This window comes from Toxotes jaculatrix, chromosome 20 (genome assembly GCF_017976425.1).
Source record: "Toxotes jaculatrix isolate fToxJac2 chromosome 20, fToxJac2.pri, whole genome shotgun sequence".
NCBI lineage: Eukaryota > Metazoa > Chordata > Actinopteri > Toxotidae > Toxotes > Toxotes jaculatrix.
Window position 1 is genome coordinate 18,367,333 of NC_054413.1, and position 19,533 is coordinate 18,386,865.

The window sequence follows — 19,533 nt, forward strand, 5'->3', positions numbered from 1 at the left end:
TGTGTGAATGACATTTTTCTTGTAGTTTACTAAATTCTAAATTCTTGGCCAGTTTAACTTTCAGAAACATCAGTCTTAGAAAGATTTATCTCTCATAAACACGTGTGCACTGAAACCTATTTTATAATTAAATCAACTGGTTTAAAAATGTTATGAAAAAGAGTCTGTATATTGAAACATGAAGGAGTAAGGCAGGTTGTTGCACTAGAATGATGGAAAGTTGACTCATCACACTTTAGAAGCTAATAATATGGTTTGTATGAAGATTTTTTTGGAAAACAAGCAAAGAATCTCATAATTGTAGCTACTAGATTCATATTTATTTGACATTAAAGATGATCTAGTAACTAAAGCTGTCAAATATACAGTTTGTAGGAGCATATACTGAATATAATGCAGCACAAGTAGTAAAAAGTAATAATAAGTAGTATGAAGTGTAAAGTAGCATACAGACGAATTATTCAAAGTACACGTACTTCAGAATTGTACTTAAGTAGAGGAAGAGGAAGTTAAGAAGAGATTAAAAAAAATGAAACATTTAAGTAAGAAGAAAAGCAAAAGTTAAGTTAGACTAAGATAACAATAGTTAGCTAATTATCTTCTTTAAACAAATCATTATGAGCATGTTACAGCTTCAAAGAGCAGCTTGCATGGCTGTAGACTCTTAATCTTGTTCTAAAATAAAGTTAGGTCATATCTTGAGACCTACATAGTTCTCTACCACACTTTGCATGGGTGTATGAAGTACAGAAGTGACACTTTACAGATGGCTGGGTCTGATTTCTTTATTTACTTCTACCGAGAGAGACAGAGAGCCAGAGAGAGGAGGGAGAGGGGGAACTTCAGTGTCCCCCACCCACTCGTACCTTACCAAGAAAACATGTTCCCTAACTAACAAAATCCATTTCACTCATCAGTGATCTTGTAAGTCATATCAAGTCTGTGCACATAAGATGGATTTCCAGCTGGAAAGGATTAAAGGGAAAGCCTCTTGTTAGAGAGACTAGTTTACTGATTTTTATGTTTACTGATATGAATGTCTTTGTTGTAGTTCAAACAGTGGAAACTGACAATCCAAGTATCATCACTCACACTTGTGAGTTCGGAGTGTCACATGTAGTACGTACGCTCTGTCAGCTTCCTTATACGGACGCCTAACAGTCTAAGAGTCGGGGCGTATGATAGAAAATGAAAGTAGAGGTAACTAACACACTGAAAGTGAATCATACTTGTGCACTGAATGTTTTAATTTCATACCAATCTCCCCAAGTTGTGAAGGGACAAATCTAAAATGAATAATCTAAATTTAAATTGCAAACTACTTTGCAGTAGAGAAATGCCACAATGTGGGATTTTTATTTTATCGCTCTTTTATTGCTTAATGTGTGACACATTTTCAAACTCTCAGAAACACAATCAGATAGCACATGCGTTCCACAGAAGCTTAATTTACATAGCACGATGATGATATTAATATTCCACAGGAATAAACAAGAGGAAGTCCGCACAGAACTACACATCATACATGTTTGCATAGCGCACACATTCTTTTAACAGATAGCTTACATTTTTTTGTGATAGAATAACTTATTTTGAAGATTATCAGACGTAGCTTCATGAAGAAAAACAGCAGACATTTAATTTATTCCTGTGTTAATTACCTCACTGAACTAAAGCACAGACAGACATCCCGCAAGGAAGTCTGGGAAGTCATACCAATAGTTAATGCTCATTTATTCACAATGCATCTCATCCGACCACTGTCCTGCAGCGTTGTCCATTTCCGGCTGAGCTGGTTCCATTTGTTACAAGTCGTCCCAACTCTTGCAAACATTTTCAGTTTGTCAATGAGCAATGTCGCCTGCAGCTGCCCTCCTCTCTGAACTCTGCGTCAGACTTTAACAGTGATGATTACGTCAGACTATCAAAGAAGGCTAAAAGTCAGCTTTCACTTGGCTTCAATGACAGTTGACAGCCACAAACATGATGAGCTGTGGTCAGGTGTTAGCCATATTCTGAGGTGGGAGGTCCTGCCACCAGTTTACAGTAACCTGACAAAGCCCCCAGGTCGATGTACAAGGAGCCCTTTCTTCTCATGTGGCCAGAGTCCTCCGAGTACAGAGACGATTCTGCAGAAGAAGAAAAGAACATTTATAAGTAGGGTAAACATATTTAGTGCTCAGTGTTCACGCGGTGCAAACATGTGCAACAGTGTGTTATTGCTGGTTGCAATGTATCCTTCAGTGTCTTATCACTGCAAACACGTTGAGCTCAGCACCTACGTCCTTACCCTGTGTTGTGTCGTGGTGCTGGCTCTGTTGTCGTAGTATGGTATGGGTGGCCTCCTCCAGCGCTGAGTCAAGGCTCCAGCAACGCGGCTGATCCTCCCTAGGAGGGTTGATGGCCTCGTCCTTCAGCAGCTCGGATGCTGAGCTCCGCAGAGCCGGGTTCCTCTCCATGGCTCGCTCCAGGAAGGATCGCATGACTGGGCTGCAGTCCTCAGCTATGTCTTCCAAAGGGGGTGCCTTCTTGTGTATCTGTTAAAAGACAGATAAAGCAAAGTTGGTGTTAAAAAAAAATTCGGCATTAAAGAAGAAACGACAAGTTACAAAGATGGTGAAGGCTTCCAAATAACCAAAAATAACTCCTCCAACAGCTGTGACCCACTTTTCCCTTTTGTAATGTCATTGTGGTGGTTTGTAAAGCAAGTTTGACTGTGGTAAAAAGAGACGAAGGAAATAGCGAAGCTCAGTCTGTAGATGTGACTTAACATTACTTCTCCCTGACAGCAGTTTCACAAGGAAGTGAGTAATTGTCTAAATCAAAAGAGCTGATAATCATCAAAACAGAAACGAGACATCTTGGAAGCAAAGAGCCCATGTAATGGAAAACCTTTAAAAGAAAGAGAAGTAGTGACTGACTAAATGTGGCATGGGGCACATACAGCCAACAGTCACGTTAAACCTTTTGATCTCATGATAATCAAGGCTGTGAACATAAAACCTTTTGATCTCATGATAATCAAGACTGTGAAAGACCTGAGAAAGGTCATGGAAAAGTTTTTGAAAGGAAGCAAGATATAAGATGCTGTCTATCTCATGACGCATGGTATGTAATGTAATTTATATATGATATATATATATGAGTGCTGTGCTAGTGGCTCTGTGCAGGTGTACTGCTCATTTACAAAGAAAACCAAACTGTTAGATGGAAATAAGATAAAAACCCAAACTTGTTTTCAGTACTTCCCTCAAAATAAAGCCTTTGGTTTTAATGATGCATCTCTATATACATCAAATTATTAGATGAGAAATTTAAAGTTTTTTTTAATTGCCCATGTATTATTACTAAATTTAATATTTCAGTTTCACATTTTGTCATTTTGAAACTGCAGTTACTGATTTTGACATAATTATTCATTTGACAACATGACAGTATAATAATCATTTGACAAGGACATATTTCATTACATATAAAACCAAAATACTGATTGTTTTCGCTTTGCATCATTTGCATTGATGAAAATGTCGTTAATTTTGAAATTACCTGGTCATTAACCAGGTTTGCGAATGTTTGTATAAAACCGCATGGTAATCCAACAAACGGCGGTCGAGACTTTTGGTGAAGCTAAAGTAAAAGGCAGAGAATCACCAAAGTCAGGAGGCCTCATCCTCTGGGGACCATGAATTCTTTTTTTTTTTTTTTTTTTTTTTACCAAACTTCTTTACAATCTAGGGCTGCAAATAAAAATGCAAATAAAGTTGTTGACCAGCCAATAAACTGAAACAGGCAAGCACAGATTCACACTGTTAACATGACTAATACAAATGTGCAGTACTTACAATGTAGAGGTATGATGGGTAGGCAGTGCGTGGGTATCTGCGGACCCAGGGAGGGCTTCCAGTCTGCATGTGAATGATTGTGGTACCCAGGCTGTAGATGTCTGTCTTGGTGTTGTGTCCTCGACACAGAACCAGCTCTGGACTCATATACATCTAAATGAAAGAAGGATAACATCACATGAATTAGACATGATGAAGCTGCAGAGCTTAATGGCAGGAAAAAGTGTGAACACAGGGGGAAAAACAGGAAACAACATGTTGCAATAGAAGGGGTTTTCTGTTACAACAAAAACATGTAGTCTAAAGGTTAGTTTACCTTTAGACCCACGCTTTGTGTGTCAAGGTAAAGGCACTGCAGAAGTGTGCTGGCCTTTGGAGTGTGAAAAGTAAACACAATAACAGAGTTCATTTCTCTCTATCTCTCTCTCTGTGCTGGAAATTCCAGCCTGCTGTCCCGTGTTAATGTGAGCCTGTGCAGCCCAGTGTGCTAGTTCTCTCTCTCTCTTCTTATTACCACTGGGTGTCTGACCTGGGACTTTCCACAAACCAAGCCATGAGGGGCCCAGGGTGCATGTGCAGATAGTCATATAGACTGACACACAAACAGGTCAAAACATGGGAAAACGACGGGAGAAAAGGCGTGTGTGTGAAATCCCTTGAATTAGCCTAAACTTTCCCAAGTGCTGATTAAAATATCTGCACTGAGAACGCCAGGCGTAAGCAGACTCTTATTATTTGCATCAGTGAGGTCAATGAGTGCACTGACAGCTCTGTTGCCAATCACTGAATTTCTGTAATCATTTTGGAAAAGAGAGAGACAAGCGCTGACAAGTCTTAAGGCTAATTTGTCTAAATCCCCGGGGAAGTCTCGCCCGAGCCAAGAGTCAAGAAGACTGCTGCTTTTTCTAACACAAGTTCAGAGAAAAACAAGTATTGATTGGAGTCAGCATTTTTTCTCCTTCTTTCCAGGCTTCACACGTGCAGCCTGACTGCAGATCCATGACTTATTTTCTCACCTCTGTTCCTCGAAGGTCTCTAGGAATGTAAATATCCTCTGTCATCTGCACCGTCAGGCCGAAGTCCACCAGCACTGCCTTGTCCGACATCAGGACAATGTTACTGGCTGAAAAAGAGAAAAAAAATAAGAGATGTTAGGATTTACAGATACTGCAGAGGCGGAGAAGCTGCTGTGTACTTTCAGTGTTTTTGCTTTGCTATGCAGGCTGGTATTTGAGGTAATAAGCATTAATTAGTGACTTCTCAAGCATCCTGAACTGACTTGCACTCTGTTTGCTCTGATTTCAGCTGAGAAAAGGCCACTGAAGCCTCAGAAGAGTAGATCAAGTAAGTTGCGTTCTTTTAGCAAAGGAATTTGACAGATAATTTGAGGGCAAGCCGTTCATGAAAAGGCTCATCCGTGTGCTTAAAATCCTCACTGAGGCATAATTACATTTTTTACTGCAGGCAGGCAACAGTAGCAACCATGGCAACATGTCAGACGGCCAGGCTGACCATCGCTGTAAGTCACTTGCCCCTCTGGATCCTACACTTAACCCTGAGAGAGCATGAGAAGCAGGCTGGAATTTCCAGACAGCAAACAGCCTTGAGGACATGAGGCTGACAGATGGCTGTGGAGAATGCTTTGATCCCACAAGAGCTGAACCCGTGGTACAGCTACCTCATTTCAAACCTCAGCAGAGCCCCGCCTTCTGTAACTACACTGTCTTCTTGTAATTTCAGTCATTAGCTACCATATTTTTTTTTTTTGTTTTCAGGGTAACATGGCCTTCAAACATTTCCTCCATAAGCATTAGTCAGAGCTGCAGAGCAGGAAATGTATGTAAGATTCTGTCACTCTGAGCGTAAAATTGTCATTGTGAGATTTCTGTGGTCTTTTTGGTTTGTGGCTGTCTGTACTGATTCTTCATCCTTCTTGGCACTTTTGCCTCTCTGTACTATTATTCACAAGAACTGCATCCGTCTGTGGCTTTTGACTTTCACGTAAACAAGATAAAAACTTAGATTACCGAACTGCCTGAAAATCTTTGCACTCCTGTAGTTTAACACAGAACATTCCTCAGCAACACAGGAAGTGATGAAACTTTTTTTTTCTTTTGCTCTTACGTTTGATGTCGTGGTGGATGACATTATGAGAGTGCAGGTACTCCAGGCCCCGCAGGACTTGCTTTGTCACCCAGATGATCTCGAACTCCCTCATGGGCCCGCAGCTGTCCACCTTCTCCAGGACCGAGCCGCCCTCTCCGGCCTCCATGAACAGGTGGACGTTCTGGTCGCAGAGCACAGCACCGTAGAGCTCAGCGATATTCTCATGTCGGAACCGGGCCTGGAACTCCACGTCGGCTGCTTTAAAGTTCTCCATGGGGATCTGTCCGGGTGACGATGAGACGTAAATAAATTCATCAGTACAAACTGTCACCGTGGTTCTATTTAAAGGAACAGCTCACCATTTTGGGAAAAAAAACACTTACTTAGAAGATCAATACCACTGTCACATCTGTCTTATCAACTTTTTACTGAGCCAAGCTCCCTTTTTCTCCCTGCTTCAAGTCTTTGGGCCAAGCTATAATAAAGGCTTCTGACTATGGCTTTATATTTGGCATACAGACATGAAAAGGGTATAGGTGAAGTGAGAGCCAGGACACGGTTAGCTCAGCATAAAAACTGGGAGAAGGTGGAAAGAGAAAAAACAAAAAAAACAAAAACAAAACAAAAAAAAACCAATCTGGCTACCAGCAGCTCTAAATATCAGAAATTAACATGTTATATCAGTCTGTGTTTTTCTCAGTGATGATTAATAGGTAATGCTCTTATCTAAAGCTGTCAGCTCGCATGAAGGAAACCTCTAACTCAAATACCAAGTACATAGTGTAATCTAGTGCCGGTAAGCCTTCTCCAGTGTACTGGTAACTGTGTGTACAATACACTGTGACAACACAGCATTCTGATGATAGCCACAGACTAAGTAGGAACCTGCTTCTTCCTCATGTACCAATATTTTCCATGTAGGAAAAAAGTAAACATGTTATTTGAATTTAGCTTCAAACATCCAGTGGAGCTTTGGGAAGTTACTGTTAAATTTCCATTCTTGCATTCATCTTGTGCCATTTTGTAAGTTTGTTACAAAAAACTGGTTCTTCTTTTAACTGGAACTCTTCCTCTTTTACTTCAAGAGAAAACATATCAAATGGTATGCTGACATCAAGAGTCATTGTACAAACGCAGGAATAGCTGCTCTGAGAGCAAATAGCACTTGGCAGGTTAAATATTTGGCATGTGAGGCCAGGGTTTCGAGAAGTCGGTGCAGGATGGATTCCAGTCATTGCTCAGAAGGACTCACCAGTTTGCAAGCCATTCTCTTCCTGGTGGTAATGTCCTGAGCCAAGTGGACTTTCCCAAATGAGCCCTTGGGCACGAGGCCAGAGCCGGGATTTTTGTAGGTCAATTTCCATGGAAACAGGAGCACGTCCACGTTGATCTGGTAGCGACCTTTTTTTTTAACAGCCATGCCCTTCTGCAAAGAAAGGTCAGTTAATAAATTAAAAGAAAAGAAAATACTGCAAGTTTTTCATAGCTGATCATATGAAAATGTAAACGCAGTAAAAGACAAAAAAGAAATTGCCATGCACACAAACATTCAGTCTCGTTATAGAGTCACAGTTGAAGGACAAAAAGAAGAACAGATTCTCACATTATTCAGCAGCACTCCCATCTCCTGAGGAAGGTGCTGCAGGGCTGCGTCCTGCATGTTGGAGAGCAGGTTGACAAAGGACAGGAGGTCTGTCACTGTCCCATACTGAACACCACCAAGCCGATAGTCCTTCTGCTCACTCCCTGAGCCCACTGAGTCCCCTGCCTCGTCGTTCTCATCCATCTCCTCCTGGGAGAGACCTTCTTCTTCAAATGACAAGCCTCCTTCATCCGTCTCCTCCTCCTCCAGCTGAAACAGAGTCTCTGCAGCGTTGATGATGTCCTCTATATTCATATGAGCCAACAGCAATTCTATTCCATTGTCATATTTGTAATCCATCTTGATGCTTAGTTTGTCCTGTTTGATCTAAAATGAGACATCAAGAGTTCAGCTGATGGAAATTTTTCCATTTAGTTAAGACTTGCAAGAAAGCCCATCTGTCATCAGTCAGCTCGAGACTTTAAAAAGTTCATCTGCAGCACAGGATGCATAGTGACACTGAGGCAGTGAAGCTTTGGTTCAGAAAGCAGGCGATACAGCTGGGAGGGGCTTAGAGGACTATTTTCCTAGCAGATGAAGGGAATTTCACAGTAAAACTGGGAAGCCCCTCAGGAAAGCCTGGGCCTTATTTTACATCTACAAAACAACCACAATGCTGATCACCTATTTGTAAAAAAGCTCACTGTTGCTCTTTGGCGGTCTGTGGATAGGACTCCAGCTTGTTACACAAATTGCTTCATGCAAATCACACACATTTGCAAAATATTTTTTTTAGACACAGATGGGTTTCCCTCCTCACCAAACCCCGTGTTAAAATGAACAAATAAGCTACGGAGATAAATTTATTTATCGGAATCTAAGAGTGCAAATTCAGAATACCTTCCCCAAGAAAACAATAGCGACAGAGATAATTCAGATTGTTTTACACATATTACAACCAATCTCTAAAATAATAAGCTTAAAAAAGGCAGATAATTAAGTTTATATTTGATGTTATATGGTGAGATGTAGTAGCAAAAAAAATTACAGTACTTGCCATAATCTTTGAGTCAGAAGCTTATTGCGACTGTCGTCTCTCCATTACGCATCTCCAGCGTCCAGCACTGACTGACAGAGAGTGAGAGGTCGGTCTGTGTTTAGAAGGAAGTAAACACAGGAAGTGTAGTCGATCAGCACGTAGGTGGGTACCCTTTAATGTCGAGTGCCAGCACTTTACTCTTTATAGCTTTCGTTTTCCCTTTCCCCTGTTGTGTCAGATGAAAAACAAATTTCATGTGGCTTGAGTGCTGAAACACAGGGCTTCACCTTTCGCAGAATCACTGGGTGTTTTCCTGATTGGGGGGGGAAATGTGTTTTGATTCTTTTTGTGAGGAAAACATTTACTACATATCAGCAAAAACACATTAAAACGTTTAAAGTGATCAGACATAAAAGCCATAAAAGCCAAAAGAGGAAACTCGGGTTTAAGTCACAGCTGTAACTCTATGATAGCTACTAAGGACACAGTAAAGGTATAGCGAACCATCTCTGTGTACATGTTTACATATTTTTATCATTTATTTTTTTTGTGCCACAACGAGTCTGTTTGGTACCTCTCAGCTGCCGTAGCCAGACCCACGCGCACGCGCCGTGTAGCTTATTCCAAATAGCAATGGCGTCCTCCTTTGCAGTGTGCGGGTTACACTTGAGGGGACGGGGCAGCCTGGTGAAATGCCTCCAGAAGGTCGAAACGTCTCTTCACAGAAGTATTGGAACAAACGTTGTCGCTGCGCAGACTGAGGCAACTCGAAAAGACGAAGGTGGTTAGTATATTGTGGTTAGCTGTCAAACAAAGTACGTTAGCCGACAGGCTAGCACCGATGCATACCACTGCCTTCTGTAAAGTAACCGTCATTCCAAACTTCATTCAGAGATTTCTATGTTCTGGTTAGCCTTGCCAGGCGTCCAACATGCGCAGCCTATTTCGTTGTATATGAAAAACGTAAACAGTCGTTAGGGTGTCAGTAAATTTCGGTTTCGTGTTTGTCCACCAGGGAATCCCATTTCAATCATAAAATGTTCTCCAAAAGTGATTTTTGGGGTCATTTATTTAGAGATTTGATTTTGGTTTTTGCTGCTTTGTGGATGATACTTTTACCGACTTGAATAGTTGTTTGTAAAAGTTGTGAAGACTCATTCATCTCACGCAGGGAACTCTTGTATGGATTTGTGTCAGGGTGTCAACAGTGACATATACTGTAAAATAATCAGTTTAGTATGAAGTTTGGCAGGCCATTCAGGGGCTATTGAAGTTCATACGTTTTAAAAAACAGGACAAGGTCTTCAACAGCCAGTGCTGTAAACTCTTTGCCTGACAACAACAGCATGCCAACCACACAGGGATCAGCAATGTAAAATGATTCATGTAAGTATTGAATACTTTGCTTTCTCTTGTCAGACGAAAAGGAAAAGGATGGACACAAGTCGCTATATGCTCTCCAGGCGGAGAGACAAGAACAAGCAGAGAGATCTGTTCTCATCAGCTGCCACTCCAGAACCAATGAGAAAAAGTTCCTCAAATATTTATCAAGACACGGAGAGATCAAGAAACACTTCTTTTATGAAAGCTATGTAAGTACATCGGATGATTTTTTTTCTGACATGTTTTATGATGCACGTACGACCTACAATCACTGTCCTGCTAGGATTCACTTGGATGATTAAATTGTGTGTGTTGGTGTTATTCTCCAGGGCACGTATGCTGTAGTGGAGTTTGCGAACCAGGAAAGTGTTGCCTCTTTACTGGAAGGGGCCGCCATCCCCAGCATTAGTCATGAATGCACGGTGCCTTTTAAGTCGAGGCTGCTGTCGCTAAGTAACCTCGGCTCAGGGGACTCACCAAACCAGAAGTCAGGCCTACAGTGCCAGCCACAAACCACCGTTCCCATCAATGAGCTCATACAGAGACTGTCCAGAGAGGAGAGCGTAAGTGGGGTATCATACCCAGAAATACACTGTAGATTAAACAACTAATCCAGTAACTTGGTTTCATCTTTAAAGACAAATACATGTGTGAATCTGTGTAAACAGTTTTTCAAGGATTGTGTGAACCATGTCTCCTGTCTCCTTGTTTCCCCTCAGATAGACCAGCAGATAACCTTCCTAACAGAAGCCTATCAGCTAACCGAGGAGAACAGTAGGCTGCGTTTTCTTGTCTGCTCTCTGCTCAAGGACATTGCTGCAGCTTATTTCCCAGAATGCATCATCAAGCCATTTGGCTCGTCAGTGAATGGCTTTGGGAAGCTGGGCTGTGACTTGGACATGTTTCTGGACTTGGATGGCATCAGTGGAAGGAATGTAAAGATGGTAATAAAGGGAGTTGGGGGGGGGGGGGGGTAATCCATCAATAGGTGTCTTCAGACTGAATTTTTAAGTCCCCTGTGGACAGGGGATCATTACATTATTAATACCAGACAAAATAGTTTCGATTTACAATAGATCACGGTTATTGAACATAAAATGTTGCAAAGCGGTGATACATCTGCCACAAAAATATGTTTGCTTTTTGCTATATTGCCATTTTGGACCAGATTGAGTTGCACAAAATCAAGCACCTCTTTTCACTTGCAACAGCTGTGCCTTTCACCAAAAAAAAAAAAAAAACCCACAGCCATAAGTTTCAAGAGTGAGAACACTATAGACATTTCTCAGAAATTCCTTGAAGCTTTACCTCTGGGAAATACTGAAAAGATGAAATACAAATGCATTAAGTAAAAGATAAGTTGAAAATCTAGATTTTCAGCTGATTTTTATAGGAAGCTACTGAGGTTGCCTGTTTGATGTCTGCTGGTAGGCTGTTCCACAGTTTAGGGGCATAGATGGAAAAAGCTGCTGGATAAGAACCTAAAGGTGTACGCAGGAATATATAGATTTAAAAGTTTGATAAACCAAAAAGCCTAATAAAGCAATAAAACAGACCTTAAAATCAATTCTAAAAGGAACAGGGAGTGTAATAACGTCAGAACTGGCTTGATGTGATCTTTTTTATTTTCTTCTGATTAAAAGATCAGTTGCAACCTGTTAATCAATGTGGTCAGAGCACCACCTTAAAAAGGTGGTTATTCAAAGGTTTGTCAACACCAATAAGTTGCGTGTTTTACCATCTCATGTGGAGCTGAAACAATTATTCATTTACACAGTGTTCAGTGTCTCACTGTGTCCTCGGGCAAGACACTGAATCTCAGATTGCTCCTGGTGGTCAGGTCAGCACCTCACATGGTAGCTGGCAGCCATCATCATGTGTGCGTAAACTGAATATTTGGACATAGCGAGACATTTGAGGATGCCATATTGGGCTTTAGGAAGTAGTAGTGACACGTTTTTCTGCTCTTTTCCTCTCAGACATTTTAAAACCACAAGATGAATTGATTAATCAAGAAAATAATCTGCAAGCGTGTTATCAGTTGTGCTGTCTCACACATTTTCTGAGTTACTGACGTGAATCAGTTCTTTTAGTAGACCCAGGTTCAAAATCCCTGCTGATGTTTCCTTGAGCAAGAGACTGAATCCCTACCAGCTCACATTAGTGCTGTTTTGTGCGTTATTACTCCATAGAATCAGAATCAGAATCCTTTATTGTCATTGTGCAAGAATACAATGAAATTATAGCAGCCTAGAAGTGGTGTTACTCCAAATCTAAATAAATAAAAAAGTATGTGCAAATAGTCGGAATAGAAGTAGAAATAAAAACAAAAATGGAAATTGAATAATAGTCATAAAAATAGAGTGGAACAGAATCCAAAGGTGCTGCAGTAGAAAAAATAGTGCAAGAAAGACAGAGCTAATATAAATACAACAGATTGAGATTTGAATAATCAACATCATGAGTTCACACCTATCAAAGGCAAAGCATGTCATTGTGTTATTTTTAGCAAAGAACTGTGTTCATGCTGTAGACACTACTTTTGCTGCATTATGGGGAGTTTGGACGGCACAGTGTAGTACATAAATAGTGCACTAACCATTGCGTATTGGTGTTAGGTAATATAGTTCATTGTGCAACAAGAGGAGAATGTTTTAGGGCCATTAATCATCTCTAAATTCTCTCTTTGTAGCCAAAATCAGGTCTTTCCCTAGAGTACCAGATGAAGAGGGCCAACTCGGAGCGCTCTGTCACCCAGAGCATCCTGTCCGTCATCGGGGAGTGTGTGGACCAGTTTGGGCCCGGGTGCGTGGGGGTGCAGAAGATTCTCAACGCCCGATGCCCCCTGGTCCGTTTCGCCCACCAGCCCTCTGGCTTTCAGTGTGACCTCACAGCCAACAACAGGTATGTTGGGTCAGTTTCATGCAGTGGAGCTGTCATGTTTCGAAATGTCATTTACTGTTGGTCATTGGTCTGTTGCTTCACAGAAACTGCTTTTAACTACTTTTAACTGAATATTGTTTTGATGATGCCGGATTTGCAAAAGCCGCAAACAGAAACCAGAGTCTGGCAGGAAGTGCTGCAATGGTTGCATGATTTCCACGGTGAAACTGAACAGGAGGGCCAACGAGGGGGCTTGTTTGTGTTTCACTTCTTTCCTTCCAACCGTAAAGATGTTGTCTCTGCTGATGGCAACACAAACACGTACACACCTGCCAACGTATAGAAAACCACTTCAGTTTCTAAGGAAATGGACTTAAACCACCCAGTGTGGGTGGATGTGAGGGGGACTTTTCATATATCATGCACTGTGATCTTTGAAGCGCAGCATTTTCCAGCCTGTTAAATGTGTGTGTACGTGTCAAAGAGAAAGAAAACTAACGGCAGCTGTGACCGAGTCGGTCACTGACAAACTCTAGGCTGCTCTCTGGTGGTGGTTTTGGTTTGTTCTTAGTTTCACTGACATTCAGTTAAATGCAGCAGAAATCTCATTCTTTGAACTCTGGAGGATGCATAGATGTACATACTGGCATTTAACTACCTCCTTCGGTCACTTTAGTATAATAATTCTGATTTAACCACAGGCGTTTTTATAACAGGCCTTCAGTGGACAGGTATAAAAATATTTTAACTGTCCTTTTTTTATTTGATATTTTTATTATAACAATGTCGGGTGGCATCATGTCCCACAGTAATTGATTGTCCCATAACAAGAACAGATTTCCTATTGAACTAAATCCCAATATCCTCATTCATTACGTACACTTTTATTCACAATATTAAAACATACATCACAGTAGTTGTCAGTAGTAGCAGTAATACTGTATATATGGTGTCTACAGGGTGGCGATGAAGAGCACGGAGCTGCTCTACCTGTACGGAGAGCTGGACCCACGGGTGCGTTGCCTCGTGTTCACCGTGCGCTGCTGGGCCCGAGCTCACGGCGTCACCAGCAGCATCCCCGGGGCGTGGATCACCAACTTCTCCCTCACCGTCATGGTGCTGTTCTTCCTGCAGAGGAGGAGCCCTCCCATAATCCCCACCCTGGACCAGCTCAGAGACCTTGCAGGTACCACCCAGTTCACTCAGGGGATAACTTGTCAGATTTTTTTCAGGCACTTTAGTGATTCACCTTGGATTACCTTTGCCTTTGTACATGATCAGGCTTTTATTGTTTTTTCTGTAATGACGCACACGGTGCGTAAGCTAAGAACAGACATATAGCTCCCGTTACATATCCATAAACAGCTTTATCAATAGAAGGTATTTATCAGTATTATGATAGAAAATAAATCCAGTGAGAGAGGACAGCTTATACCCCATAATTGGCCACTGCTTACATTCTCACATTTAAGAATTTTACATAATCTAATGCTACAAGTGACAGTTATTTTCATTATCAATTTAATCTGCAGATCATCATTAGTTGCTTGATCTGTAACATCAGAAAATAGTGAATAATGCCCACCCACAATCTGCTACAGCAAACAGTGAAGAAGTTGTCAGCTGTTGAAGAAAGGCTGAAACCATAAATTAAACAATTAATTCTCATTAAATTAAATACTGATAAAGGATTAATCGACTAATCGTTTCAACTTTAGACTAATTATTTCAACTGTATAAACTAAGATCAGGATTTCAAGAGAGGAAGTTCTCACGAGTTTTGGCTTATGACTCCTTAAAATGAAGCAATGTTTCCTTGTGACCTCCCGTCACACGTCCTAACAGTTGTGACCAGTTCAACATGAGAGTGACAGTTTTCCTTTTTTAAAAAAAAAAAATTCCAATCCAGTTATCCAATAATTCACAAAAGCAAAGATTAAAGGAAAGTATGAATCAGTATCAACATAATTTGGTGCAGCAGAAATATGTTTTTTTTCTGCTTTCCTATCCTGTCAAGCACCTCACAAGCCCTCAGATTTGTCTTTTAACTCTCTGTGAGGTTGGAAACCATGACACTTTCTGCTCTGACTTGTTTGGTGCTTCTTTAACCTTTGCATAACTTAAAACTTAATGTCAGGGATAACCAAGCAGCCTAAAGTACAAAGCACGTCCTTCATCTGCAGCTTCATAGCATCTGCAGTTGTTTTATTTTCTTCCTACAATCCCAGTGTTTTTTTTAAATTTTTTAAATTTTGGCCCAGTCGGTCACTTCAGGGCCTTATTAGCATGTATATGTCTGTAAATAACATAGAACCTCGTATCCTGTGAAAATGTAATCACCAACACACCAGTCAGGCTATGAGTCCACTGCAGCTCCATCACTCTCTCCCTCTGTCACCTTGGCTGCCTGATAATTGCCTTCCAAAAGCAATCTACCCCCCCCACCCCTCGTCCTCCTCCTCAGCCCCGTTTAGCGCAGACTCTATCACACAGAGTGCTTACAGGACAATAAAAGACCCATCATCCTGGGAAGGTCGATGACCCCGCCTCCTCCGGACACACACGTGCGAGCACACAGGCAGCTATTTAAACAGCGGCGGCGCACAGAAAACACACACGCCAACACCGGCCTCATTGTGCTCAAGGAGACCGGGAACAAGGGCACTGCTGGAGACGTAAACCAGCCAAGCAAGGACACGATCCTCACTCCCTCTTTTTCTTTTTCTCTGTTCACCTACATACATACACATCTACAAGCACATGCTCTCTCTCCTTCCCCCTGTGTCTCTGTGTTTCCTCTCCATAAATGCACCGACACATCCATCTGTGTCTTGTTTATGGCCATCATAGGCGTGTACAGGCGTGTAAAAGCAGTCATTTACCTTGTATCCCCGCTCTCGTCCCACAAGGTCCCGCGGACAAGAGCGTGATTGAGGGGAACGACTGCACGTTTGTCAGCGACCTCAGCAAGATCCAGCTCAGCAGCAACACTGAAACACTAGGTGAGCACGAGAGCGTGGAATCGGGGCTGTAGGGCAACAATTCAGTTTGATCGATAACGGCGTTTCTGTTAGCAGCCCCTCATGCTAATGCGACGTTTCTTTCCTTGTTTCAGAGCGACTGCTGTGTGAATTCTTTGAGTTCTACGCCACGTTTACATTCAGCAGGAGGTCCATAAATATCAGAAAGGTATATGTGATTATTCATATCTATAAAGTCACATGTGACCATGAGAACTTGCCCAGTGATGACAAGTTGCGTTATCTTTTGATCATTTAGCAAATTTTAAGGGCAAGTTGACACAGTTACACATGCACCACTTTATGGAAACGTGATGGCAGTTTTACTTGTTGGTCTCATGTCTTGAGTAGATGCCCAAGCCACTGTATGTAACAGTGACAGAGGTATGTAAGATATGATAAGATTTCTGAAACAGTTCTTACACGACAAAAGTCAGAGTTGAATGCTATCAGATTAATGTAAGGGTTGCAGTGACACAAGGTAAGAAAAAAAACCACACTTCGCATCATATATTGTTATTTATATTAAAACTCTTACTGGACATTATAAAACAGGTAACAGAATTCTCTGATGAATTATTAAATCAATGAAAAGATGCAGAGTGTCCCTTGTGCTCATGATGGTAATTCATTAAGGCTTCAGAGTAACATTTAAAATCCGTCACTGATGAGCTCTATGAGAGGACAGAAAACACCCCTCCTCCTTCATACAACTAGGTGCATATTGATGTGATGTGTTAGTATTGTCCTATGTCAAAGGTATGTTTGAAATAATTGAGAATCAGTGCCACCATAGTTTTGTTGTCCACCACTGACAAGGTCCCACTCAGTAAGTATCTTGGTCACAATTATTTAAAGTAACAAATTAAAGGGGTCCTTATAAAAAATGTTTTTGTATGACATGTTTATGTAAAAAAAGAAAAAAAAATGTTATTTCAAACACTGATATTTGCATCAGCCATCTGCCTATCTCTACTCAGACTACACTTAGGCCATCCCACGACTTCTGTGGCTTATAATTTGAGTCAAAACTAAAACTGCTGCGTCACTGAAAACCCAGAACATACATGAAAAGACATTCAGAAAGCACTCGAGCACTAAAGGAAAGCCAGTTCAACCTTCTTTCAACTTTTCCTCCCAGCGTCAGAGCTGAGCTCCAGCAGAGAAATCTGTTGGTAATGTCTTCCCACACACAAAGATGACAGCTGTCCTTGTCATATGTGATTGATGCTGGCCCCACGGGGCCCGGCGCCCATGAGCTAAGATCCCAATTAGGAGCTCCATCACGCTAAGTGTAAACAAATGCATATTTGCTCTGTTTACACCCATATTTATCCTGCTGTTGCCTGTTTGTGCCTCTCTAATACTTTTTGTAGGCAGTGAAAGAGCATCCAGGGTTGAGCTTTAAGTTTTTATAAATAAAAGGAGTTTTATAAATAAAATGGAAACGAAAGATCAAGCAAAGAGGGGTGGAAATCTGTTTCCAAGTGTTGCTGTAATCCAAAGTTTATATCAGGGGGAGTGTGCAGGGCTAATTTTTCTTCTCTGGCCGTACGGGATAGTTAAGTAACCTACTTCTTAAAAATTGTAACATTGAATAATATCCAATTTATCACCTATTTCTTTTCCCTGTAGTAATTTATTTGATAAAGTAGGTTTTCATGCTTTGGTGGCACAGTATGTGAGTTGCAGGAACTTTGCTAGCGTGGACTTTAATGAATCGATGCTGCTGAGAAAGAGAGACCCCGCAGTCTAATATATGAGACTAATATCAAGTTTGACACAGCAGAGGAAGCCTGCAGGCCGTGACCCGTGCCTATAGGCTTTCACCAGTGGAGCAACAGCCATAAATCTGCTTTACTGTGCTACAATTCTCCGGTTCACTCAACTCCTCTGACTGATGGCTTTATGCTGGCACCCTATGTCCCTCCCGTCCCACACCGCTCCGTCGCTTTATCCCTTCAGTTCCATTACTGTCAGGCTCTAAGCAGGATACAGCATGCAAAGTACCATGGAAGGTTCTTGACTCTTCTCTGACCCACACATTGATGGTTCATTTGATGGCCTCCACTTCTCCACTCCTCCACATCTGCTTCAGCCGCTGTCATGTTCGGTGTTCAGGTTTTCGTATCAGCATAGCTCATTCCTGCCGTTTTTTTGTTCCACCTTCAGATTCTTCTCCTTTTTCACGACTCTAGTCAAATTGTCTTCCAGAGCCGTGTCCGTGGCTCTCCCTCTGCCATCTGCTAGCCCGTGGAGAGGATGCCCCAGATACAGCAGCAAAAAGCTAAAACCATGACCAACAAGATAGATGGACCGTAACATACAGTATATACAGGCCTGCGCTTATGGACGCTGCTGTTCACAAATGTGTTTCCAACTGCCAGCTTTGTCCCCTTCTCACTCTCCAGGGCAAAGAGCAGAATAAGCCGGAAGTGGCCCCGCTGCACATCCAGAACCCGTTCGAAACCTCTCTCAATGTCAGCAAGAATGTGAACGCCACCCAACTAGACCGCTTTGTGGCTTTGTGTCAGGAGAGCGCCTGGCTACTCCAGCAGAGTGAAACCAACACACCCAAAGGTCACAGGGAGGGCAACACTCCCACACCTTGGGGACTGGCTACTATCCTGCTGCCCTTACATGTGGCAGGGGTCAAAATTAGCAAGAAAAGGAGACGGGAACCAGCCAGTGACAGGATTAAAGGTTTGTTAGAATCCTTAAAGAATAAAAATCAGCAAAAGGTGAGCTAAGACTCCTTGACAATCTCAGAAACAACCTCCATCTTGTCACCGTTTCTTCATCTATTGCACTTCTGTTCCTGTCTGACATCTGGTGACATCTGCTGGACTGTAGTTCCCAACATGAACACTGGAGGGTGTTACTGAGTCTGGTATGTGAACAGGTATGGGACCTGGAATAAGGGAGTGGTTACTATGTATTTACCTTCTCTGTTGTCATTAAAGGCAGTGCTGTGGAAATTGATGCAAGTCCCACCAGCTGCTCTTGCAGGAGACTTTAGACTGACGTGTTCATTTTATTCAAAATCTGTGTAACTTTTTCTATTTTCGTTTACAACATGGAATGAAATAATCAAGCTTTTATTGCAAACTGAAAACACTGGGGGCTTTTTATTATGGGGCCTCAAAACTGATATCAGGTGCATCAGAAATATAACTGAATCCATCAGTAAAATAAGTTAAATACTTGAATAGTTAAAAAAAAATAAGAAAAATTTAAACTTTAAAATACTTTTTCCTAAATCTTTTATCAATTAGTTGATATAATAAATTAAAACTTTATTTATTTGACCCCACTTTATCAAACAAGTGTGTGTTTACTAGTTAGGTTACGATTGAATGATTACAGTTAAGACCATAGAGATAGGAAAGGTAAGATGTTCAGTCTGTTTAACTACTAAATACTGTTAAATATTCCCTTTTATTTTTAACTTCCTCCTCTCACACCCTTTTATCACTTTTGGGGCTCTGTGGTTTATCACTTTTATGTTAAATGATGATCATAAAGAAAAGAAACAAATACTAAAAAAGTCTTTTCTCAACTGTTACATCTGTATTGAAGGTTTTAGCAGCAAAAGATCCAAAACAGTGACGTAAAAGTGCTTGTGTGTGTGTTAAAATTATATATCGAAGTAGACACCCCCTCAACTTGGTCCCCTTG

General features: G+C 41.4%; 2 protein-coding genes across 4 annotated transcripts; one reads left to right on the plus strand and one right to left on the minus strand.

Moving 5' to 3' along the window:
- Positions 1–782: 782 nt before the first annotated feature.
- Positions 783–8,712, minus strand: map3k8 (mitogen-activated protein kinase kinase kinase 8). Of its 2 annotated transcripts, none has more exons than XM_041066186.1 (8): positions 8,588–8,712; positions 7,552–7,917; positions 7,201–7,374; positions 5,967–6,228; positions 4,859–4,965; positions 3,843–3,995; positions 2,291–2,537; positions 783–2,129 (listed from the first exon to the last, which is right to left on the minus strand). In XM_041066186.1, the coding sequence occupies exons 1-8, from the start codon at positions 8,588–8,590 to the stop codon at positions 2,005–2,007; spliced, it is 1,437 nt and encodes a 478-aa protein (XP_040922120.1). In that variant the 5' UTR covers positions 8,591–8,712; the 3' UTR covers positions 783–2,004. The 2 variants fall into 2 exon arrangements, with proteins under 2 accessions (XP_040922120.1, XP_040922121.1); XM_041066187.1 differs by having other exon boundaries at positions 8,584–8,670.
- A 481-nt stretch (positions 8,713–9,193) lies between these two features.
- LOC121200857 (mitochondrial poly(A) polymerase) lies at positions 9,194–18,963 on the plus strand. Of its 2 annotated transcripts, none has more exons than XM_041066396.1 (9): positions 9,194–9,350; positions 9,989–10,161; positions 10,282–10,515; positions 10,672–10,896; positions 12,645–12,856; positions 13,795–14,021; positions 15,745–15,837; positions 15,951–16,024; positions 18,267–18,963. In XM_041066396.1, exons 1-9 carry the CDS (start codon positions 9,203–9,205, stop codon positions 18,603–18,605), a joined length of 1,725 nt encoding a protein of 574 aa, XP_040922330.1. In that variant the 5' UTR covers positions 9,194–9,202; the 3' UTR covers positions 18,606–18,963. The 2 variants fall into 2 exon arrangements, with proteins under 2 accessions (XP_040922330.1, XP_040922328.1); XM_041066394.1 differs by having other exon boundaries at positions 9,203–9,353.
- Positions 18,964–19,533: the final 570 nt, after the last annotated feature.

Excerpts from the sequence above, each read along its gene's own strand:
- map3k8 (XM_041066186.1), bottom strand. Across the intron at positions 6,229-7,200 it reads AGAGAATGGCTTGCAAACTG|ATCCCCATGGAGAACTTTAA; the intron begins GTGAGTCCTTCT and ends TCACCCGGACAG. Across the intron at positions 2,130-2,290 it reads GCACCACGACACAACACAGG|AATCGTCTCTGTACTCGGAG; the intron begins GTAAGGACGTAG and ends CTTCTTCTGCAG.
- LOC121200857 (XM_041066394.1), top strand. The coding sequence starts at position 9,203 with ATGGCGTCCTCCTTTGCAGTGTGCGGGTTACACTTGAGGGGACGGGGC. Across the intron at positions 12,857-13,794 it reads GACCTCACAGCCAACAACAG|GGTGGCGATGAAGAGCACGG; the intron begins GTATGTTGGGTC and ends TGGTGTCTACAG. Across the intron at positions 14,022-15,744 it reads CCAGCTCAGAGACCTTGCAG|GTCCCGCGGACAAGAGCGTG; the intron begins GTACCACCCAGT and ends TCGTCCCACAAG.